The 25348-nt window shown below is 45.6% G+C and overlaps 1 protein-coding gene across 1 annotated transcript in view; it reads right to left on the reverse strand.

Annotated features, from left to right (window-relative positions):
- Nucleotides 1-3801: 3801 nt before the first annotated feature.
- The window catches only part of KCNC4 (potassium voltage-gated channel subfamily C member 4), a 59306-nt gene continuing 37759 nt past the window's right edge, over nucleotides 3802-25348 (reverse strand). Inside the window, exon 5 of the mRNA XM_023232613.3 lies at nucleotides 3802-3872. Coding sequence (XP_023088381.1) covers nucleotides 3845-3872 — 28 coding nt within the window. The 3' untranslated portion in view covers nucleotides 3802-3844. The remainder of the gene's footprint in view (nucleotides 3873-25348) is intronic.

The raw sequence follows: 25348 nt of genomic DNA on the forward strand, positions 1-25348 counted from the left end.
ATGAGTAGAGGAACCAGTTTAGGAAACACACAGCACTTTCTCTCTAGGGACCACACCAGGTCAATGAAAGGCACTGTGTAGCTCTAACTAGATGCCCTCTTTCAGCTCCTGCGCTCATTTTCTCCAGGAAACATTACATGCAGTTACAGAGGTGAAGCTTTCCTCCTTCCTCTCCTTGCTCAGCTTCTTAATGGTCTTTCATTCTGCCAAGGCCAATTGTCAGGGGAACTGTGGAGATTTAGATAGACACCACAACCAACTCCAGGACTATCCCTTGGAGACTTGGGAGTGAGCATTTTTATAATACAAGGAAATCAGATTACATGAAGATAAATGAATTCTAGGATGAATTTACTGCATGCAAAGGACAGAAAAGCAAACCAAAATGAACGAGGTAGTCAATGTAAGGTTCTAAGACAGCTCGTGGAAATAAAGTGCAGCCAGTCTCCTTTTGAAAATTGAATCTGAGAAATCTGAACTGTTAGGGCTTGAGGTATTCTCTCTCTCTCTCTCTGTCTCTCTCTCTCTCCCCTCCACCCCCTTTTTCTCTTTTCCTCTCTCTCCCTTTTTAAACTGTGAGATACCTATTCACTTTCCCACACCTCCAATCATGGATTATTATGCATGAAATGTCACAATTATGAGTGGCTAAGTCTTCTATGTCCTCAAGAAAACAGCACTATTGCATGACTACAGCATCCTATGGAAAATTTCAATCTTATTATAATCTTAAGAGCTCTGGTTTCGTAGCCATCCAAGCCCTCTTTGAAATGACTTATAGTCCCTCCCTTTGATTCTCTTTCTCTGGGGCCTCTATGGTGTCTCTATGGTCTCATCTATTTATACACTTGGGCCATTTTTCTCTCTGCAGCTTGCTCAAGAAGCATCTCTGCCTCTTAATAACTTCAGCCTGTTCACAGCATTGACTGTAGGTAAAGTTCCCAACACTCAGTAACCTTTGAGCTCTGATTGCATTCTGGCTGTGCAGCACATACTTGAAATTCTCAAGAGGGTGAATCTGATTGGCTGCTGACCAGCCAACAGATTGTTCAACATTGAGACAGGATCTGATTCTGGTCCAACCAGCTGTAGCTGGATGGTCACATAGAACACATAAGGCAGTCGAGTTGGTCCCTTCAGTAGGGCTTACAGATCACAGAAGGAGACAAGAGTGGGCCAGCTACCCCAGAACAAAATTACTATGTTAGATCAGTTTCGAGGTCATCAGAGGTCCACAACTTTAGGGAAAATTGTGGCAGGAGGGAGGATCTGTCCATCCTGTTGTGGACAATTTAGATGAATATGGGGTAATTATGGGTGAGTGTGTGTTATAACCTAAGTGACTTAGCCTTTCATGTGTGAACAGAGCCTCCTCCTCCTCCTCCTCTTTCAGCCACTTTTCAGAGTCACTGTACAGTTGGCAGCAAGAGGGAAGATTCCCAAAGCATGCGACGGGAACAGTCTCCTCCCCAACCCCACACCCCAACCCCCTTCTTCCCTACCCTGCACTAGAAACAGCCCCCGCATGATTGTTTGCTTCCTAGCAAAACTGGACCTAAATGTTTCCAGAGGCAGCTAGCCCACTTTTTGTTGGAATGGCCTTCTAAAGAATGAGAAAGTTGTCTGCTGGCACTGAACTCACAAGCTTAAGCCCCTATAATCAGAGGCTACACAAGTGCAGGTATTTGGGATAGGAATAAACTAGTCCAAACAGATCTGGGTTCACATGAGTCTTGCTTCTCATTCTTAGCTTTTTGCTCTTTAAGATAAATTTTCTAGACTAGATTTTTCTAATGAGCTGCCAGGATTCAAAACTACTCTCAAGAGTCCAGAGAACTGGGCTCCAGTTTTAGCTCTACTACTAACAAGCAATGTAACTGTGGGCTATCCCTTTCCCACCTGGGAGAGATCCCAGGCTTCAGATCTCTCCCCTGTATAAAGAGGGAATTTGGAGTAGATGATCTTTAATGCTCTTTTCTTCTTGACTTTGTTACCCAGCTGTTACCCAACCACACCATCAGTGCTCAGCTGTCCTCACCTCCGGGAATATGCCCTGAACTCACAACCTTCCCACCTCTGAAGGTTTAACCTCTCTTTTCTCTGTGCTCAATTTCTCCAGGGTCTGAGTGGCATCTGGCCCTTGCCAGTTCACACAAGGAGAGCAGCATATGCCTTTGACTCTGGAGAGTCATTCACTGTTTGTTTGTTTTCTATTTCTACCCTCTCCAGAACTGTCATCCTCAGGATCCTTGCATTTGCCTCCAAGCCTGCCTGAAAAGATCTTTCAAGATGGTTCCATTCAGCCCCCCAGGGTCTAAATCTACCGAAGAGCTGAACTTCCACATCAATAGACTCCTCCAATGTCCTGGAATGTGTACCTCTGAATTGAGGCCACCTCAGAGCCAGTCTGCAGGGGCTGAAAAACACAATGTGACTGAGAGGGTAGGCCAGGCATCCTGTGTTCAGACCCTCAGGCCCTGATAGGTTGCTCACTTCTGATGCGGTGTGGTTGGGTGAGAAGAGCCAGGCACAATCTGGAGGCAATCCCTTCCCACCTTTGTAGCCTTGTTTTCCCCACACATACTGCTTCTATTTATCTTCCTCACAACCAGCTCCCTCGCACCTGTTCCTTTCTTGAAGGTCATTCGCTCAGCCTCCTGGTTCACACCCTCCAGTCAGCAGCTTATCTCCCTAAAGAAGTTCAGTAGCAACATATGGCGACTGCTTACCTGACTCTTGTAGGACTCACAGTGCCTGTGTGGACAGGGTCATCAGGCTGCCTCTGAGTCCACCCTGAGGTTATTAGTATAGCCTCATCCAACTCCTTAGCTTTGGCTTGATCTCCAGGCAGATGCAACTGTTCTTCACGGCTGTTTCCTCTCTTAATCACACAGTCCTTAAATCTTTCCAGTAGCTTGTTTCCTGGGGAATCTGCTGATCATAACCTGGTACTGGTGGGGAAGGTCCTCTCTGCACTCAGCTTATTTCTAGAGGAATGAGGTCAATGCAGCAGGCAACATCCAAACAGAAAGGACCGAGAGAGGAGAGTCTGAGGGCGGCATGACTTCAAGAAGGGGTGATGACAGAGGTAAATCAGGAACTGCTCATGACCAAGGGAAGCCAGTTAGACATCAGTGTTTTTCCAGGTGAGAAGAATGGAGCATCAGTAGCTCTGTCCTCTAGAAACTGCCAAGTAACCTAGAAAGCTTCATTTGTTCATTCATATATGTGTTAAAGATATATTGAGCTCCTACCCTGATATACTCTGTGTAGGCAATAGAGAAATAAACAAATCCCATTTCCTGCCTTCTAGGACTGCCACTTGAGAAAAAGAAGCACAAAAATAGATCACAAAAGTGTCATGTAGCACATCTTTAGAATGGGGGGAGGTTGGAATGGGGAAACTGGCAATACCTGACATTGTAAAAATGCAGAATAACTGGATCTGTCACACACTGCTGGGAGAAATGCAAAATAATACAGCCACTTTGGAAAACAGTTTGGCAGTTTCTTAAAAGTTAAATATATCCTCTTGCCTGAGATCTGGCAAAAAAAAAAAAAAAAAGTTAAATATATACTTACCTTACAACTCAGAAATCCCATTCCTAGGTATTTACCAGGAGAAATGAAAACATATGTTCACGTAAAATTTCTACATGAATGTTTGTAGCAGCTTTATTCATAATTGCCCCAAACTTGAAACAACTCTAATGTCCTTCAACTGGTGAATTGATAAACTGTGGTACATCCATGCTTCAGAATATTACCTAGCAATGGACTACTGCTGCTTGCAACACCATGGCTGAATCTCTCTGAGTGAAAGAAGCCAGACTCCAGAATTCGTTTATGTAACACTCTGGGAAAGGCGAAACCTGAGGGGAGAAAAATAAAACCACCACAGATTAGACCGGTGGTTGTGAGAAGCTGGGGATGGGGGAAGTTGTTGGCTTTACTGGTGTATGAGAGAATGTTTTGGGGTGATGGAATTGTTCTGTATCTTGATTGTGGTGGTGGCTACTCAACTGATGTGTCTGTCAAAAATCTTGAGTTGTATTTTACTTGGTGTAAATTGCACTTTAATAAGCCTGAATGGAAAAAAAAACACAAAAAACAAAATACCACATAGTTTAGGTACCAGGCTACAGGAAGGCCCAGGGAGATTTGCTTCCCGAAAAGATGGCCCTGTCACAGCCTGATGGGTTCTTCTTGCCCGTTGCCCTGAAGAAAACAATGAGAACAGCAGGTTGTTGCAGCAAAGAAAGAGTTTAATAATCTCAGAGGCAGCCACACGAGCGTAACGGGAGAAACTTCTCAAGCCTGTCTTCCCGAGAATTCCAAGGCTAGGGTTTCTTAAGGGCACTCTGACAGCCAGGGGGCTGGGAGACTGAAACAACTGATTGGCGGGGGATGAGATCACAGGAGCGTCTAAAACCGCCTTTGTGCAGCTGAGGCAGGTACTGGGAGGGGGTCTCAAGACCAGGTGGCATCTCTTGGTCTGCCAAAATGCTAAATCTGAAAAAATATCTCTAAAATATCTCAGATACATATGGGGAAGTTCTTTAGGATTCACAATAGTGATGTCATCTATAGGAATAGCTGGGGAAGTTATAATCTTGCGACCCCTGCTTACATGACTCTGGGGTAGTAAAAAAACTTCAAGAAAAACATGCTAAGCCATGGCAGGTTATTGCTTAACTATGCCTGTTCTTCAGCAAAGTTAGAGCCCTTACCGTGATTCTAACCACATATTACGAATGCAACTTCAATCTCTGAACAAGGAAGGGGCAGTTTTTCTGGCCTCAAAGTTTAACTGTAAACCATATTCCTCTCATAGTTGTATTGGCCTCCAGACTAGAATAAGCAAAAAACCAATTTAGCCTGTGAGGTTAGAAGCAAGATGCAGTCTGTCATGTTAGATTTCTCTCATTACCTAGAATTCTGCAAAGGCGATTTCAGTCCCTTCCTGGTGGTGAGATACATAGGAAGTGGGGCAAGGAGGATTAAGAATGACTCAAGGTAGAGGGTCGCATCTTGCTAAAAGCAACAGAATAAGATGATGGCTAAGGGTATAACCTAATCCTAAGAGAGGCTGAAATGAAGTTTTGCTGGCCAGGGAAGGAGGCAGGAGCTGGATTCTAAATGTCCTTAGGAGTGTGTTCATGTGGGTGGTGGAGGCGTTGGGGTAGTGGTGCTGTCTGGAATGTATGGATGCCAGAAGGACATGGAGGCAGCGGGAATAAGGATGGGCCGCATATCAGCTGAATTGGGGTGTGTGCAGCACAGCACTGAGCCAGAAATGTACTTAGAGCCTCAGAGTCTATTCATTCCCTTCAAAGAAAACCCCTAGACAGCAACTGCAGTATAAATAGCAAACAAGCAAGCACAATGTTCTTCTGCATCTGAATGGAGAAAAGACGTTGGTCCTGAGCAACGTGGAGTCCAGCAGCAGCCCTCCTGGCCCCCAACCCCTCCCAGTGGCCTCCTCAGCTCCCAGAAAACCAGTGCCTTTCTCCCCAGCAAAGCCCACCCTACACAGACTCCTGAGCCTCCCACAGCCAAACAAGTGATGAATAGCAGCCCTCTCCCCAAGGGTTCTGCCCACAGAGGCGTGCGGGCTGCCTGCTAAGTGGAAGCTACAAGACCTCTGGGGCTGCTGCAGTTTGTTTTGCTGCAGGCCCCTTGGCAGATGGTGCTTCCTCAGCCTGCCCAGCAAGCCAAAGTGAGAAAGTGGGATGCTTCAAGAGAACTAACCAGGAGCTAAGGAGACATCAGAAGGAGCAAACATCCCCATAACAATAGCACATCAAGGCATGGGGTCCTCGGGTCTGGGGAACACAGACTTTAGGTCTCTCCTGGTATTCGGGTCCCTTGGGGTACAAATGCCAAGGGCTTAAGGGGAAGAAATGGGGCCCATACGAAGAGCAAGGGGGTCAATCTGGGTCAAGAATGGCAACAACAGCTGTGGCAGACTTATAGCTAGGAGCAGAGACTGGAGCTAGGCTGGGTTCAAATCCCAGCCCTGCCACTTATGGGTTCTGTGCCCTTGGGCAAGTCGTTTTACCTTTCCTCATTAGCAAAATGGGGATAGTAATAGTACCTACTTCCTAGGGTTGCTAGAGAGACTAAGGGAGTTATCCCATGTAAAGTGCTTAGAGCAAGCCTGGCTGTTCCTAAGGACTCAATGAGGGTTACCAACAACGAATGACTGTTTCCAGAGGGTCTTCCAAGAACCTCGCAGAAATTCTTGCTGCTTCTCATTAGGAAAGTGATGTCCTGGGGCTGGATATATTTGTGGGACCAGGTTTGTTCTGCACTCCAGCCCCTCCCCTCCTCACTCAGCCCTCCAGGGTGCAGTTTCAGTGTTGTGGCTATGAATGTTTCAATATCTGATCCTTTCAGTCAGCTGAGACTCTCTCCCCATGCAACAGTGTTGGGATCTGGTTGCCACAAAGCTGGTACTTGTGTCCCTGATCAGCCACTTAACTTGCTTTCCTGACCATTATTTCTCCCCCTATTCCACAGGGCTGTCGGGGGAATTGGGTGAATTGTACCTAAGCAGAAGAATGGCTGCATCTATTAAATGCTCCACAGAGCCTCTTCTGCCTTCATAGAACTTCAAGAGCCAGTCCCCACCCTGTCCCTAGCTCTCCATGTAAAAGGGGAACAAGGCTACATGTACTTATTTTGTATTCCTGCTGTCCTCTGAGGTTTAATGTTATCACATGGTAGGCTGGGTCTATCTATGCTGAAAGAATGAATGAATGAACAAATGACAAACAAGGTAGGAAGGTAGGTGCAACAAGTCACTTGGGAAGGTCAACAAAGGAACCAAGGGCCTTTCTGGGGCTGGAGCACCAGCAGCCCAGTTTCTCCATGTTTTCAGGAGGAGAGGGTCTAGTGCTCGGCAGGACCTACCCTGTCCTACTCACTTCCAAGGGCCTCTTCCCTGGCTCTGAGTTCCTCTTCGGGGCCCCAGAACAGGCTCCCTGGTGCTAAAATGGAAGATGATGACTACTGGGGCCTTCTCCAAACCAGAGAGGGTTAACATTTGACATAAGTACTGTTGTAACGCAAGAAACTCAAGCAGCCCAGAGGAATGCAGAGTTCCTCAGTGTTGCCTGGGAACAGAGGCCTGGATGACTTCTTGGGCAGCCCTCTCTAAAAGCTCCTTTGGGCTCTGGCTACAGCCCTCTTCTAGCAGCCTAAAACCTGATTGCTAGGGGCCATCATCTGGGTGGGAAATATTTTATTTTATTTTATTTTATTTTATTTTATTTTATTTTATTTTATTTTATGTTTTATTTCTGCTGCTGGAAACTCAGGGAGCCTGAGAGTTCTACTGGTCACTCATCAGTCACTTGTAAACTTATTTTCTGAGGCTTCTAGCCTAGAAAGAACCTAAACACCATAAAGGAGATCTTTCTCTGAAGATGCTCAAAGAGCGTGGGGGAATGGACAAGGTAAAAGAAGTCACTAGCATAGCATCAATAAATTCTGTTTTGATTGCAAATGGTTTTGTACTTTATTTTCTTTCACTCTCCCACTTCTTTTTTTTTTTCTGAGACGGAGTCTTGTTCTGTTACCCAGGCTGGAGTGCAGTGGCACAATCTCGGCTCACTGCAACCTCTGCCTCCCAGGTTCAAGTGATTCTCCCACCTCAGCCTCCTGAGTAACTGGGATTACAGGTGCATGCCACCATGTCTGGATAATTTTTGTATTTTTAGTAGAGATGGAGTTTCACCACGTTGGCCAAGTTGATCTCGAACTCCTGACCTTAAGCCATCTGCCTGCCTTGGTCTCCCAAAGTGCTGGAATAACAGGCATGAGCCACCGGACCCGGCCCGTTCTCCCCCTTCTTTCTCCCCCTCCTTCTCCAGAGATGAGCAGGGATCCCTCTTAGGGGCCTAAATAAAGAAAAATCTTGAGTTCCTTCCAGGAAAATTGCAGGCTCCTGGCTAGCCTTGAGAAGTAAATGAACAACTTGGTAAGCAGGACGGTAACAGTGGCTTAAAACAATAGCCAAGGAAGTTAAAGTCCTGTTTGGTTCCCTGTAGAAACTAAAGATAACATCTCAACATATGTCCCTGAGTTTTTTTCAGAAACCTGGACCCCTACCAAATGGATCTGCTGGCATGTCAACCTCAGATAAGGGGGTACTAAGGACTGAACTGCGACCTCTGTTCTTTCTTCTAAATTTCTTCCTAAAGAGCTTGGAGGAGATCATGCCCATGAGCCAGAACTAATATTCTTTTCTGCTGCTCCCAAATTTTTAGACAAAGCCTCCTTAACCAATCACAAATCAAAAAAATCTTTGAGTCCACCTATGACCTGTTCCTCTCTCCCCCACTTTGAGATGTCTTGCCTTTTTAGGTCAAACCAATGTACAACCTCTATGTGTTGATTTATGACTTTGCCTGTAACCTCTGCCTGCCTCCTTGCCTTTAAAAACTCTTACCTGTAAGCCACTGAGGACTTCAGGGCTTAAGCCTTAGCTGCCCAATTCTCTTCGCTTGGTGCCCTACAATAAATGTCCTGGTTTCTCTCGCTGCAGTCCCAGTGTCAGTGTTTGGCTTTGCTACCCTGGGTCAGAAGACACCTGTTCAGTTAAAAAACAAACAAACAAACAAAAAAACCAAAAAAACTTTCTTTTCTTTGTATTCAAAGTCCCTTTTGGAATTCCTCAGTTGTACTAAGAATAACATGGGAAAGAGACTCCCGCACCCCATCCATTTGACCAGCGAGAATGGGGGAGCTTTGTACCCAGAGGAGAGAAAAAGACCAGAGGTAGAGATGCTTGAGAAGGACTCTCCCTAAATGGAGACCCCCATTCAGCTCCCCTCCTCACTGAAAGCTTGCAAGAGCTTGTTTTTTGTTTGTTTGTTTGTTTGTTTTTTGTTTTTTTTTTAGAGAGGAAGGCTGGTTGCCTTCCAGGCCTCAATTTGTTCCCCAAAGTAGTCTTTCCCACTGGAAGAGCTGCTTCTTATTCTATGTATACAACTGGATTTTTGAACCTACCATCAGTCTCCCATATGAAATGTATCCTGTAAACTGGAGTTCTTTATGTAAGGGCCACTTTGAGCAACACTGTGGGTCATTTGATGACCCTGTTTGGAGTGGCCTACATATTTCTGGGTGTCTGTCTGTGTTGCCCAGACGTGCTCCTATTTAACCTTGATCGTCCTTTCTGGCTGAAGGATGCCAAAGTGAATACCGGTCATTCTATCTCCAGCAGCAATCTTAGACAGCCAAGGAAATGTCAACCCTAGGAAATAAACAGCCCTAATATTAGCCTAGATGTGTGGACATGTTTCCCCAGCAGGTGTGGAAAAAAACCCTTAAATTCTCATGTATTTTTAAAGCATGCCTCATGCACCAAAATCTCCCAGGATGTCACTAAATGTATTTTGGCCCAGAACAGCTGTTATTACCGTATCTCTTACCCAAGGGATGAGCCAGCATCCAGCCCTCAGTTTCCTGGGCTCAGGATAGCTGGCGGTCCCCAAAACAGGTTGAAAAGCCCCACCACTGCTGACCCCACATGTCTCCTTTGCCATCAGGCAGGCAGCCATTCTAGAACCACAGCACACGTCAACTCCCTCCACTACAGAAAAATGTGCAAGTGACAGATGCAAACAGGTCATGAAGCAGACACCAAAGGTCATGCTGTCACCAATGAGCATTTCCTGACAGGGCCTGTGCACAGCATCCTCTGTTGTTCCCAAGGCTATCCTGGGTGATGGAGTTACGCGGAATCTCACCACAGGTGCTCAAGGCCTGACAGGCGGGAAAGACAGGACATCCTCATCATGACAAATGCTTATTATCAAGCCTGACTGTGCAGGTAAGCACTATCGGAAAGCCCTCAGAAGAGGAAAAGACCAAAAGGAGGGGGTCAGGGCCGAAGAAATGGGACCTGAGAAGTACCTTGTCACGAATCTAGACCTCCACTTAGTAGGGGAGAGGAAGGGCTTCTGGAGAGGTACTGGGAAAGGTGGGTTTGAAAAGGTTGACAGTGAGGCAGAAGCAGAGCTGTATCGCTAAGAAATTAGAGCTTATCCTATGGGCTTCTGGGAGCCACAGTGGGACAAGTAAATGGGCCTTAAAATGTATGCTACAAGAACCAGAAACTCTCTATTGGCCTGAACTTTAAATTCACTTTCACAAATGCAGCGGCTGCAGATCAAAGAGGTAGGCACTGGGGCAGGGTAGGGTTGGGGAAGTTAGGGAAGAGGAAAGGCGCAGAAAGAAGAAGAAGCAGTCACTGAGCTCCCAGTTGCATCAAAAGACAAAGTACTCTATGATAAGAAGCCCGAGGTTGGCTGGGTGCAGCGGCTCACACCTGCAATCCCAGTATTCAAGGATGGCTTGAGGTCAGGTGTTCGAGATAAGAAGTCAGAGGTCTAAGGCAGTATACAATAAGCATCATGTAATCGCTATAGCACCCAGAGTCTGTTCTTTTAAGCAAACAAATATTTTTATAACTTTATATTTTATAAGCATTTATTATATAATTATATCTTTATAGTTTTAATAAAATGGAATCAAAACCTATGGCCTCATTCACAAAATTTTAAAATAAGGGAGAAAATTTCGTTTCCAATTCTTTTCTAAGTGTACAGGTATGAGAGATTTAAAGGTATTACAAAACAGTGCTTTGGGAAAAATTGTGTAATGATGGAAACATCTAAACATCTGTTTTCAAATGTTTTTTCCTTAGCATGTCGTCAATTTTTAAAAGATGATAAAACATCACCTTTAAAATGGAATGCTTGTTGTTTTGTATAAGAAAAACAAGTAACTTTTTAATTTTGATAAATCTTAAGTACTTGCCATGAGAAAATTGGTAAACCTTTATGGGAATCAAAAGACCTCCCTGGTCACTCCATATCCCATTACAAAGTGTTGTAAGAATTCTTTTATATTTTGCAGACCTTCTTTTTATGAAATTAACATTACCAATGACAATACAGCATTTTGCGCACTTATGGCTTTAACTTCTTTGCTGCCCAGTAAAGGAATATTAAGTGTGGTTCTATCTTTGTAACCGCACCAGATCCCTCTTTTTATTCCAGTCAATACTTTTTCTATAAAGCATTTTTATTAAGGAAGTCATTTACTCTTCTCTCACTCATCTTCCCTTTAGTGGCTCAAAAATAGTGCTTTCTCATATAATTCTCGTATTTCAACAAAATGTAGCAAATTCCATTATCTGAGATGTTAGAAATCTCTATACTTTAAATAAAATATATAGCAGATTTCCTATCAGGCACACTTTGTCCTAATATTCATTTACAATTTTTTCAGAAATGTTTTTAGTGCGTCTTTCAATAAGGCCTACTGACAAAAGATTGCAATTTTTATTGCCATATTGTTTTTCATGTCTTATTTCAGCCATTTTTCATGGCAGAAAAAGCAAGTGTTTCCCTAAGGGCATATGGCTTTTTGTGTTTTGCAGTTACTAAGAACTGCAAAGGATTCATGCATATGTTTATCATTAGATTTAATGAAATGTTGTTAAATACCAGATTAAGCATTCTAATAACTTTAAGCATCAATGAAAAAATTGAGAAAGTTTTTCTTCATGGTCTAGATGCTTAATTTTTAAATATCTTACTAATTGAGCAATTTTCTACTATCATTAGCTAATATCTCCAAACAAAAACTCTTAGGACAATATCTTTCATTAACAATAATAAATGGCAACCACGTTTCAGAGGATTGTCTTTTTTTTTTTTTTTTTTGAAATGGACTCTCGCTCTGTCGCCCAGGCTGGAGTGCAGTGGCGCAATCTCGACTCACTGCAAGCTCCGCCTCCCAGGTTCACGCCATTCTCTACCTCAGCCTCCCGAGTAGCTGGGACTACAAGCGCCCACCACCACACCTGGCTAATTTTTTGTATTTTTAGTAGAGACGGGGTTTCACCATGTTAGCCAGGATGGTCTCGATCTTCTGACCTCATGATCCACCTGCCTCAGCCTCCCAAAGAGATAATTGTTTTTTAAATGTTGCATTTTTTTGTCAACTTCTTTTCAGATCTGATTGGATTCTCATTGCTTTTGCCTTATGAAGTGGCTAATAAAGAACTTACAAAGAAGGAAAAGGGACACCCCAGAAATATTCTTTTCGTTTTTTATACTTTTATTATTGATATTATCTCCAACTCAGATTTCTTTGCAGGAATCTTTTAAAGACATTTGTTCATTTTGTGAAGGTTATATAGACACATGGTAGGCACTCGAAAACATGTTGGTTGATTGAGAAAAGCCTGAAAACTGATAGATGATATATTCATCATTTCCTCTTTTTTTTTTTTTTTTTTTTTGCATGCTATCTAGTCTAAGATTATCAATTCCTCTTTACAAAGTCCTAAGATCTTACAGATCCCAAAGGATTTTCAAGATCTACAATCCATGGGGCTATCACGGGGCTATCAGTGGGCACCCTTATGCCCTAAATGGTTTGATAAAGAGAGGGAAAAGCCCTCCTGTTCCTAGTTCAGGATGCATTTTCTTGTATGCCACATTCTCTCTTGAGAGGAGTAAAAACAATCCATGGTATTTTATTCTTCACTTTCTCCCAGAGTGATAAATACAGATGAACAGTCAAAAGAGCTCAGCCTCATCCGAGATGCATGCCCAGGCCTGCTGGGAGTTCTGCTGGGACAATGCAGCCTGGCCAGGTCCAACCTAGGAGGAAGTGAACCTGAGGACAGAACCTGGACAGGAAATGCACATTGGTTGGTGAGTCTGCAATCACACAAAAAGGCACCCTCTTTGACAATCTTTAGGCATCACTTAAAATTGTATTTGGCTCCCTGTACTAGAAACCCAACCATGCTGGTTTACCCAAATGAGGCTTTTATTTGTGTCATATAACAAGAAATCAGGAAGTAGACAGTCTAGAGATGTTGTCAAGAAAGTCAAGAAGAACCTCAGATCCTTCTAGCTTCCTGCCCCACCATCCTAGCATGGGGCTTTCCTTTTTAGGAGTGTGAGACAGCTGCTTCATCCAGGCATCTCCTCCTCCAGGTGGGAAGAAGGGAAAGGTAAGGTCAAATGCAGCCTTATTTTCCTCTTGGGCCTTTCTCTGCAGGTACACACACCCGTCCCAGTAGTCCTGTACCTACATTTCATGGTCCAGCACTGTGAACATCTGTAAGAGAGCCTGAGAGATCAGGTATCAACTGAGCAAATAAAATTGACATCCATTTAGAAAGATGAAGGGGAGGAAAGATTCTGGAATAAGTAGGAATGTCTGGGCTCATCCCATGAATTAAGCACCCGTGCTTCAATTCCATATAGAATAGACTGATCCTTGCTTGTCCGCCATCCCCTCTCAAACACCTGTTCATCATGCCTTAGATAAGCAGCACATTGAGAGAAAGTCTTCGAGTGGGTTCCTCATGTGCCCTAGTCACATGCTGAGCTGGCCTACGATTCATTCCTGAACAATTTCCTTGTGGACAGGAGGGGTCAGGATGCGTGGGCCCAGCCTTTGGTTTACTATGAGGAAAAGGAGACTCCTCCAGGTCCTTGACCTACCTTCTGGGTGCTTGAGGAGGATACCTCCAATTCACAAGTAAACGGAGCCATCTGTGACAAGCTGTGCAAAGGCTAAGCCTCACCCGCAGAGCCACAGCATCCACCCCTGCTATTCAGCTCTGAGTCCAGATGGGCGTGCAGCCCAGCAGTCCCTGAGGGCACTGGATTTCAGTGTGGAGAAGACCTTGTGTGGGAGGCGCTCCCAGACAAGAGGAAATGGGAGCAGGAGGAGGGGAGGCTGAGGGCTGGGGAGCTGGCTGTGCGTGAAGCTGTGACTCTCATCAGTGCCTTGGAGGATTTGCCACTTCTGCTCCATGCCTCCTCCAAGGGTGATATGGTAGATTTCATTCAAGCTGAATAGAATTGATATTTTGCTCAAATCCTGTTTTAAGAATTTTTGTGCCATCCTCATAAAAGCAGCATAGCCTAGGTGACTCTGGGCAGGGTTAATAGTCATCTGTGTGAATGATTTGAAGGAAGATGGATGGGTTTTTTTTCTCTCATTGTCAAATCAACATATACGTGCTGAAGAAAATTTAGAAAGTACGGAACAATTTTAAGACGCAGGAAACGGCCGGGCACTGTGGCTTACCCCTGTAATCCCAGCACTTTGGGAGGCCAAGGCGGGTGGATCATGAGGTCAAGAGATCAAGACCATCCTGGCCAACATGGTGAAACCTCGTCTCTACTAAAGGTACAAAAATTAGCTGGGCGTGGTGGTGCATGCCTGTAGTCCCAGCTACTCAGGAGGCTGACGCAGGAGAATCGCTGGAACTCGGGAGGTGGAGGTCACAGTGAGCTGAGATGGCGCCACTGCACTCCTGCCTGGCAACAAAGAGAGACTCCATCTCAAAAAAAAAAAAAAAAGCAGGAAACAAAAACCCTTCATAAATCTTAGGCGAAATACAGATTCTAGATATGTGAATAGTGTCTCCATACAGTGTCTAGGAAAGTGTTTATGGCAGAAATTTCTGATTGCTCCCAATATCATTCTTCATTCCTACCACAAGCTCAAATCTGTTTAGCATAGCAGTGTGCCCAGGTTAAAGACAACATGCCTTAACCTCCCTTACTGGCAAGTGCGAAAGGACTATAAGTAGAACTTGGATGGGATTGCAGAAAGACTCCTAACGGGGCAGACAGGTCAGGCATGCACGTCATGTCCTTTTGTTCCTTTCTGTTCTCACTTTTCCTGCCTGAAATGTGGATGTGATGGCTAAAACACCAGCAGTAGTCTTGGACGTTTTAGGATTAAAGCTGTGTGCAAAAGACAGTGATGCAAAAACCTAGAAGAAAGCTGCATCCCTGATGACTTGGTTAAAGCTGCCACACCAGCCCTGGAACACCGCCTCTGGACTTTTTTTTTTTTTTTTTTTTTGAGGTGGAGTCTCGCTGTGTTGCCCAGGCTGGAGTGCAGTGGCATGATCTCGGCTCACTGCAAGCTCCGCCTTCCAGGTTCACGCCATTCTCCTGCCTCAGCCTCCCAAGTAGCTGGGACTACAGGTGCCTGCCACCATGCCCGGCTAATTTTTTGTATTTTTAGTAGAGACAGGGTTTCACCATGTTAGCCAGGATGGTCTCGATCTCCTGACCTCGTGATCCGCCCACCTTGGCCTCCCAAAGTGCTGGGATTACAGGCTTGAGCCACCGCACCTGGCCCCTGGATTTTTTTTTTTCTTTTTTTTTGGGAGGGGAGGGGAATCAAATAAGATTTATTTTAGAACTAGATAGGAAAGATTGAACTGACAAAAAAGTTTTACCCTAAACTTTCCCAATTGACATCTTCTGGACAGGCTCCATGTTATCAACTGTGTCATTCACATCAGTGGCCTGTACAAACTGTGTAATTCGATTGAAGAGTCAAGTTTGCAAATAATAGTCTTTCCATTCTCTGTGCTTTAGAACAATTCTCAAAACACATTTATTATGCTCCCAACCCATAAGTGTTTAATGAGGTTTTTCTTCTAAAAATAAGTTGGATCAAGAGAATCATTTACTTTATACATATTCAAAAACAGAACTCATCCATTTTCTTCAGTGTTCCACGGAGGAGAAAACTGGTCCAACCAAACAGATGTAGTAAAAAGTATGTTTCCTGTTTTGGCTTCTTTGTGTTAATGACCAGAGAAAATCCTTTGTTGTTTTCATCTTGGCTTCAACATAATGTATCAATATCCCTTTCTTCCTCTGATTCTTGACCTGGTATCCAACATTGATCTTTTATACTCAAAAAATGAGTATTTCAAAACTTTGCAGTATCCTTCTTTCAAACACTGAAGAGTGGATTTTCCTTCCTGGACCATACAGTTCGACTGCAACAGACACACACACAGGTCCTCCAGCTTGTCCTTGTAATACTGGGGCATGATGGCACTTCCCATCCACTGCGGACTCATCTTTCTTCCACCGCAACTGCTGCAACCCGGCCGGGAGCAAGCGAGGCCCCCGTCGCCGCTGGACTTTTATGAGAGAGACGTAAGCCCCTGTTGAAGTCACTGTGGTCAGGTCTTCATTAATCACAACTAAATGTAATTCTTAGCTAATCCACTGCCTGACACAGGGTAATGTCCAGTAAAAGCTGGAACATCTGGAAAGAGTTAGGGGTGATGAGAAGAGTGGGCAAAAGGATCTTGGCCTTGCTCCACTACAAGTTCTGAGTGACCAAGTTATGTGCTCTTTCAGGGCCTCAGCTTATTTTCTCTGAAGTGTGAGGGTCACACTAAATATTCTCTAAAAGATTCTTTGGGCTCGTATCCCTCTGAATCTATGGACTGGAGAGATCTAGGTGCTTTTCTGGTTCCATCCTGAATAGCTTTGTAACTGTAGGAGGGTTTCATAGCCTCTTGGAGCTTTGGGTTTTCATCTCAGTTGTCTAACATGTCAGGTACACAGGAAATGTTTGTTGAATGAAGGAGGAAAGTGGGGACCATGCCACCTGTCTTGGCTGCTTCCCCAGATGATAGCAAGAATAGGATAAGATGGTCCTGTACAGTGCCACCCAGAAGAGTGGGCTACTGTAATTCTGATGGCTGCAGGACTGACCTAGCCTTCCCCAGCCTCATGCAGAGCTTGTGTTCTACGTATCTGCCAGAACTGGCCTCTACCACAAAAAGACCCTGCCACCTTCCTCCCTGAGCAGCTTCCAGACTGCTTCTTGGGTGGCCAGATCCCTTTGTGGAAGGAAGGGCCAGGAAGAGAACTAAAGCCATCCACAGCAAGTGTGAGTGAGAAATAGAATCAACCCCTCCCTGAATGAAGTTCCAGAGACAGTGTCCTCCATCTTCTGGCTGACCCCTTCCAAGGGTGCCAGGGACCTCTGCCATCACTTGCCTTCAGGAGAGAAAGCTGTGGCCATCTGAGGAGCTTCTTGATCCCCATTGGCCCAGAGCTCCACCTGTGCTGTTGTTTCCTGAGAGGAAGTTCGGTTGTCCTGGCACTCAATCTCCATGGCAACCCTTGCTTTTGAGACACTGAATGGAAACTGCCTGGTGTAGGGAGGCCAGTAGCAGAATACTGATTTGCCTGGGTGTCTGTAACAATGACTGCATCTCAATATCTTTCCAGATACCCAAAGAGCTAAAAATACACCCGGCTCTGTCTAGGGCTCTCCAGCCCCACTAAGCATCTTAAAGTATATCTGTGCTGACTCTAACCTGCTAATATTAGTTATCTTTGGCAACTTGTGCTTGGGGACATGGAGTAGGGTGGTGAATGCAAAACTGCAGAGCCCAAGTCTGAGGGGGTGTGTTGGAGAGAAGAGGGTGAATTGAGGAGGACCTCCTGAGAGGAAACCAGGGGGTTCCAGGGGGACAGCCAGCAGAGAGCAAGTCTGCAGAGCTTAACTCCCTGCAGAGCTCTAGGGAACTTGTTTGTCCAACTCAGACAATCTAGGCATTTGCTCATTTGCCAACCATCTATTAAGCACCTACTCTGCTCCAGGCTCTGTGCCAGGCCCTGGGATTACAGGGGTGAATAACAGAGAGTGTATGTTCCCTGCTTTCACCAGAGTTTACCAAATGTCTTAAATCAGAATCATCTCTGCAAGTTCAGAAATACTATCTGTATATACTTGGCTGTCTCCTCTGCTATGCAGTGAGCTTCTTTAACTTGACGATTATTTTACTTATGATGCTGGCACCCTTTTCAGAACATAGTAGGTGGTGAGCTAATACAGAATTGAATGGAATGGGATGGACTGGAATGACATTGCTACAACTGCTGTGGCCTGTTCTACAGCACTGCTGCAGCCTTCTTGTGGGCCTCCCAGAGGCTCTGGCTGGCTCTGCAAAGTACGTGCTCAGGCTGTAAGGTGCTGTATTTGGGATAGACGAGGTGACTGCTACACTGACACCTGCTAAGGGAGCTCAGTATAAGGTGATAGTTTGAATTTATTCCTAGTCTCCTTGGCAGGATCTATAGACAGTCCTCCCCGCAACTCATCTTCTTCCCGTAATCACTGCACATGTCATTCAATTATTTCTGCATTTCCCAGGGCAGGAAGCTGTACAGAGTTTAGAGAAAGCAGCCTGTGCCAGGGCTGTTCTCAAAAAGCAAGTGTCACACACTCAGTCTGTCTTTAGCTCCAACCTGGCCTCCTCCACATGGCAGATAAGCCACAAGATGGAGAAATTGAAAACGACCATGACTCTCTGGGGATGTTCTTGGATGTGCAGTGGGTGCTATGAAGGAACATGAGGTGCAAATGATGCACTGGATCACATGAAGATGCCACAATGACCCTGATCATCCTCCCAAGCCTCAGGGGTCAGATCCTGTGGCTGGCTGGTTGGCTTAGAGCAGAGAGAAGGGGCTGGGCTCCTGGATGCACCCAAATCCTGCAGGCTGTCTAGCTGAGAATGAGAATGGTTCCGTGCAACCAAATCCTTCTTTCTGACAAAGCATCTCCAGATATGTCTGATGGGGACATCCACAGAGGAGCTGCTTGGGGCTCCTGGACCCCCGCAGGCAAAACAACAACCAGCAACCGCCCCCCTCCCCCAACTTCTGCCTATTTCTTCCTTCTTATGAGGCAGTAACAGGCCTCTGAGGGTTTTCCTTCCCCTTCCTGCCAGAGGAAAGATCCTTAGGGTACCTGGAGTTTGGTCTGCAACTGATCACCTGCCTCTATTGGTGGCTCTCTGCACGGCCATGAAGTAGGGCAGGGGCCCTATAGACCCAAGAAGCCCTGAGGGGAACTGGGAAAGTCCTCTCTTGACCAGGACCTCAGCCTAGCCAGGTGACTGGAGTCATTCAGAGCTTCACCTGAGATGCTTTCACCACCCCTGCCCTCTGACTTCTGCTGCCCTCAGAGCCAGTCTGATAACACTGTCAACAAGGAAGGCTCCCTTCTCATGGCTCTGTGGAAGAAGGAACCGTGGAGAAAATAAGCTGATTAGGACATGTTCCAAGAAACAGTTGATTATCTGTGGCCTGAGCAGAGGAAAGAGCCCTAGACTCAGGATCAGAAAATCTGGGTCCTGGTCCTGCTCTCCCACTGACCTTAGCTACAGCACTAGCCCCTCAGAGCCTGGGACCCACTTCCCACTGTTCTCAGGAGGATGCATCAAGATAAGGGACATTCAAGTGCTTTAAATAATAACATACAGATGTGTGGAATTTATTCAACACTCTGTTTGTGGTTGACACGATGCTAAATGCTGTGGCAGATGCATGCATATGGCCTCCACTGCTAAGACACTTGTAGAATCTAGAGTTGACATCTCTGGGCTGTAAGCAACGAGACATCTCTCATGATTGGTTGTTATTCTCTAGGGAAGACCAGAGCGGGCAGGAACAAGGCATACTTGGGCAAAACAAGAAGACGCATAAACAGACAACAATGAAGTGCCCTCACGGTCAGTAAACGTGTTTGGAGATTGGAAAGGGGAGGAAGGGATGATCAGCATGGGGTCAGCATGGCTCCAAGTGCTGGGGAAGCCTTTGTGAAAGGAGCCATTGTGCATTGGACTGGGAAGTTATACTGGCTTCAGAGAGTTGGCTGAGAGGATGGGGCTGGGGAATAGTGTTGAGTGGAGGAGACCTAGCAAAAGCAGGGAGGCCCCACTAAATATGGGGTGAGGGAATCAGCCTGCCCAAGAGAGCAGGGAGATAAGATCACAAACATACATTGGGCAGTTGCTTACCTTGGGCAAGCATAATTGGCCTATAATTAGCCTATCTGAGTCCCAATTTCTTCTCCTATGAAAAGTTGATAACAACACATACCTGAAGGGACTGTGGTAAGATTACAATAGATCCAAGCCATGGTTCTGCAACTCACTAGCTGCCTGACCCAGATGTTAACTTACCTGTTGCTCAGATTTCTCATTTTTAGAGTGGAGATAATAGCTTTTCGAAGGATTGTGTTAGAATTGAATGAGATATGTAAAATATTTGGCACAGAGTAGATGCTCAATGAACGTGATATTGTACCACAGCCATTCTCAGGAGGCAGGGCATTGGGAAATTTCTTGAGCAGAAAGGCAGGGTTTCAGCTGAGCCATCCAACCTGTCTCTGGTGATCAAGGGAGAACATTTCTTTTTTTTTTTTTTTGCTGTTGTTGAGATGGAGTCTCGCTCTGTCACCCAGGCTAGAGTGCAGTGGCTGGATCTCAGCTCACTGCAAGCTCTGCCTCCTGGGTTTACACCATTCTCCTGCCTCAGCCTCCCGAGTAGCTGGGACTACAGGCGCCCACCACCTCGCCTGGCTAATTTTTTGTATTTTTTAGTAGAGATGGGGTTTCACCATATTAGCCAGGATGGTCTCGATTTCCTGATCTCGTGATCCGCTCATCTCGGCCTCCCAAAGTGCTGGGATTACAGGCTTGAGCCATGGCGCCCGGCCCAAGGGAGAACATTTCTAAGTGCTTCATCCAGGCAAGTTCCATCTGTGCCCAAGACAGAGAGCCAGTGGGAAGCTAAGCCTCTCTCCACCCTTCTCTCAGGCCTGAGCCAGTGAGTTAACCAGGCCCAACCACAGGTTTTGCAGGGCAGACTTTCATCCTTTGAAACCCAAATGACCAATTTAACAGCTGCAACCAAGGTAGGGAAGGAATTCGGAGAGGGCTGTGCTCTGGTAGCCAAGGATGGGTTATGAACCTCATTTCTTGGTTGGAAGGAAAAAGAAATCATTTTAATGGATTTATTTTCTTACAGGCACACTGACAGTCACAGAATCTGGACATCCTCCCCTAGCCAGGAGGCCTCTGAGCTCCCCAAGCTCCCCCTGCCAATGCCTGGTAAGATAAATGAACTCCAGCTCCAGGCTTACTGGGTTCTGAGCACCTTGATTAGGAATGGGGGTGAGAAGCTGGTGAGCTGTGCAGGCCTGGAGTGACTCAGAGCCTGCCCCACCCCTTGCTCCCTCCTTTGGCCCCTCACCAGAAGGGCTGCCTGGAGCAGCTGGAGCGCTCACCATCATGGGCTTGTTCTCAAAGTTCCCCTAATGTGGGGCCCCCATTAGACCCATGAAGTAAGGAGAGGTAGGCTGGTTAAGCTAGGACCCTGGACCAAGGATGGAAACACTGGGGTCAAACCCCAACTCCTCTACTGATGAAGTGAGTGGTCAGTAAGGGCCTTAACCTCTTGTGCCTTGTTGTCTTTGCCTGCATAATGGGATCGCTGTTTCTGCCCTGCTCCTCTCATAGGGTTACTGTGAGGACCATTTGAGTTAATGCTGTCAGCTTAACACCTTAAAAGTAATCGTGATAACCAAGTCATTTAAGTTCCTCCTTCTCTCTTGGGTAAATAATCCCAAATGCTTGCCCTCTGAGCAGATTCAAATTCTGTCACTTTCTACTATAGACTTCATGTTTGTATTAGTCTGTTTCCAAGCTGCTAATGAAGACATACCTGAGACTGAGTAATTTACAAAAGAAAGGGTTTAATGGACTCACAATTCCACATAGCTGGGGAGACTTCACAATCATGGCAGAAGGTGAAGGAGGAGCAAAGGCATGTCTTACATGGCGGCAGGCAAGAGAGAGTGTGCAGGGGAACTCCCCTTTATAAAACCATCAGTCTCATGAGACGTATTCACTATCATGAGAACAGCATGGGAAAGACCTGCCCCAATGATTCAATTATCTCCCACCAGGTCCCTCCCCAACACATGGGAATTATGGGTGCTACAATTCAAGATGAGATTTGGGTGGGGACACAGCCAAACCATAACAATGTTCTTGGCCTGTGGAGCTTGAAGTCCTCTAAGTGGACTCTCTAAGCCAAGCTGGACTAGCATGCAGTGACATTGGAGCCCGTCACATGGGGGTCCTATAGGGACTCCTGCCAGCAGACCAGACTACCCTGTAGGCACTCCCCTGCCACCCTCTGGGTAGAAGCAGCTGCCACAAGGGATACCTGACTGTTTCTGCTTGCCTAGGACCTGTCTTCCCTCTCTGCCTGCTACATGGCCCTAGTCCCATCCCCCAGAACTGACCAAAAGCTAGAGTATAGCTAAGCCTCCAGGAGGTGAGGCCAGGGCTTCAAGGCAGTCCATGGGCTTGAGGCTTCAGGAACAGCCATCCGCTTCCCCACCTGATGGGCTTGGCCTAGCCTCCCCTACCCCAGCCACTCCTCTCCTCCTCCCAGAGAAGCCCAGGGCCTCTCCTAGGAGACTGGTCCTTTCACAGAAGACTGGCTGTGTATGAGCACACAGTACCTCCAAAGGGGTCTTCTCTTCCTTTGCTCTTTTCCCTTGGGAGCCTTGCCAGGTGCCTCACTCAGAGCAAGTGCCACTGCATGTTTGTAGGATGACTGAGTGAATAAAGGAAGGAATAACTGTGCTGAAGGTCTCAAAACTAATTCATCCCCTTGGCAATTTGCTTTTCCTCAGGGCGGGAATCTCTATCCACACTGACAGTGCCTCTGGCCCTTCCTTACACCAACCATGCAGGCATATTTCTCCAAGAGGACAACTCCATCTCTTTTCCTGGGAGTTTCCAACCACAAAGTGGCCCAGGCTTGTGCAGTGGTGCCAAACGTGACACATGAATTATTCTAAGCAACTCAAAGGTTTGGTAGGTGCAAGCCATACAAACAGACTGATGGGAACTGTGCCCTTAGGGAGCCTGTGGCCAAAGGGAGTGAGTGTAGAAGGCAGTAGGGCAAGATACAGGGTGGCCTACCAGATGGCAGCCTGGAGGACATGGAGGAGGGAGGAGAGACCCCCACCCAGGGGTCTGTCTGGACTTCTGGCTGGAGATGAGGGTTGAGCTGAGTGGGCATTAGCCAGATGAGTGTGCGAGGCCTGGTCATATGGGAGAAGGGAGGTGGGGGAGCCCGGGAAAGGGGAGCTGTGTCTGGGAACCATATGGAAGAGAGTGTTTCATTTGGCATGAGAAAAGGAGTGATGACCCATTCCTGTTGTCAGCAACTAATTCTAACTAGGTGTTAATTAAGGAAAGTGTTCACTGATAACAGCTTCAAGGTGGGACTTGAAAACATATGATTCCACTTACATGAGGTAATAGTCAAATTCACAAAGACAGTAGAATGCTGGTTGCTAGGGACTAGGGGAGAAGAGAATGAGGAGTTACTGTTTAATGGGTGCACAGTCTCAGTTTGGGAAGATAAAAAGAGTTCTGGAGATGGATGGCTGTACTGGTTGCACAACATGTGAATGTGCTTAATGTCACTGAAAAAAATGGTTAAAATAACACATTTGGGTTATGTTTATTTGACAACAATTTTTTTTTAAAGCAATGTTTTTAATTCTCCTTTTCCAGAAGCAAAGCCTCTACCAATTTCTCTTTTCTTTTAAGGAGAGCAGACAAGAGCAGTGACACTTCTAAAAGGTCACCAACCCTGAGCTTGATGCCTAATTGTCAGCTGATCCTGCTCAGACTCCCAGAGGGGGGATTGATTAATCAGTGTTCTGTCCAGGCCAAGGCGTCTATATATCAGGTTCATTGGAAGGAAGCTGGCTCTGGTGCTGAAGTCAGGCCGAGGGAGGGGAGGCAGATTAGCATTCACTGAGTGTCTGCTGTATGCCAGGCAAGGTGCTAACCAGGTGCCAGGCATACAAATCAACAGCTTCTGTCCTCAAGAAATTTGCAAGCAACTTTCACCCTCAGTTACCAGCCTGCCATTCCCTATTGTGGAGACGGACAGGAGGGTAAAGGGGAAGAGACATATTCTTGCAATTGTCTGCCAGGATGCAGGACCGAAAGAACTTTTTCCAGGGCCCCCAGAAAAAAGGGGCCTACTCTGCTACTGACCTCTAACAACAAAAGTGCCTCTGTGTCCAGATGGTGAGAAGCAGTTAGGGTTGTCTGACAGAATCTTCATAGTGATGTAGTTGGCCATGGGGCAGGAAGGTACAAGAGTCCTATCTGGGCTCCATACTTCCTGGAGCACCCAAGATGGGTGGACGGGGTGGGAAGCCTGAGAGGACCTCACCCTTGAGCTAATAGAAGGGACTCGCTTTGGCCAGCATCCCCTTGGGATCACAGGCCCCCAAACTGGGAAATTACCCAAATAGTTCAGGATCCTGAAAAGAGGGTCTCATCTTTCCTACATCTGCCACTCTCCAGATATGTGTGGCTGATAGGGATCCCACCACAAAGTTTGGCTGGCAGTTTAAACTTTCGGCCTCAATTCTAAACAAGTGCTTTTTATTCATTCAACGTTTGCTGAGTCCCTACTTAATACTAGGTATGTTAATAATTGAGTCTCTGCCCTCAAGCCGAACAGGAGACAGAGATATGTCAAAGTATAATTTCCAAAAAGTTAGAAACACAAGTCTCATACAGTTAAAGTATGAATATGTATCAAAGATTTTATTGAACTCATTAACTGACAAGGGAAACAATACGATAATAAAGTTGATTCAAAGAGCATTTGAAGAACTGGGATTTAAAAGAAAGGCACACCAAAATAATTTTTTAAAAATACAAATCTAGTTAATGTCCCATAGGGAAATAAAACTGGGGTTATTTTTCCTACTGGATACAAATAATCTGAATCTCTATCAGGCAAAAAACAAAACAAAAAAAAAACAAACAAACCAAAAAAACAACCTATAAGTTAATATGTAACTTCACACTCTGAGTCCTTCATTAATAATAGCAAATGACAAAGTCAAACAATTATTGTCTTCTACTGCAGCACTTTCCAGTGGATATATAATGTGAACCAGGCATGTAATTTAAATGTTTCTAGTAGCCACATGAAAAAGTAAAAACAAACAGGTGAAATTCATTTTAATAATTTATTTAACTCAACACATTCAAAATATTGTCATTTTGACATGAGGCACTAGCCACATTTCAAGTGTCCAACAGCCATCTGTTGATAGCAAACTTCTAGAGAATTAATAATCTTCATGACAGACAAAGCCTTAGTATGATATTGAAGGAACATGCAGGCATCCTCCAGGTCACAGTTACATTTTGGATCATTTTTCCTACCATATCTACATAGGTCCTTGTGATCTAGTTGGCCAGGGCTACAGGAAAGGTGGGTCTAATCTATGGCCCTTGAAAGGGCATGTGGAAAGCAGCCGAGTAAACATCTAGTGCAACAAATGCTCTTGTAAAGGCATATCACTGGCTGAGGGGCAAAACATTCTGCTGGTGGGACAGGGTGGAATAGAAAAGACTTAACAAGGCCAGGCATGGTGGCTCACACCTGTCCCAGCACTTTGGGAGGCTGAGGTGGGTGGATCACAAGGTCAGAGTTCGAGACCAACTCGACCAATATGGTGAAACCCCCATCTTTACTAAAAATACAAAAATTAGCCGAGTGTGGTGGCACACACCCGTAGTCCCAGCTACTCGGGAGGCTGAGACAGAAGAATTGCTTGAACC

The sequence above is a fragment of the Piliocolobus tephrosceles genome, chromosome 1 (assembly GCF_002776525.5).
Source record: "Piliocolobus tephrosceles isolate RC106 chromosome 1, ASM277652v3, whole genome shotgun sequence".
Classification (NCBI taxonomy): domain Eukaryota; kingdom Metazoa; phylum Chordata; class Mammalia; order Primates; family Cercopithecidae; genus Piliocolobus; species Piliocolobus tephrosceles.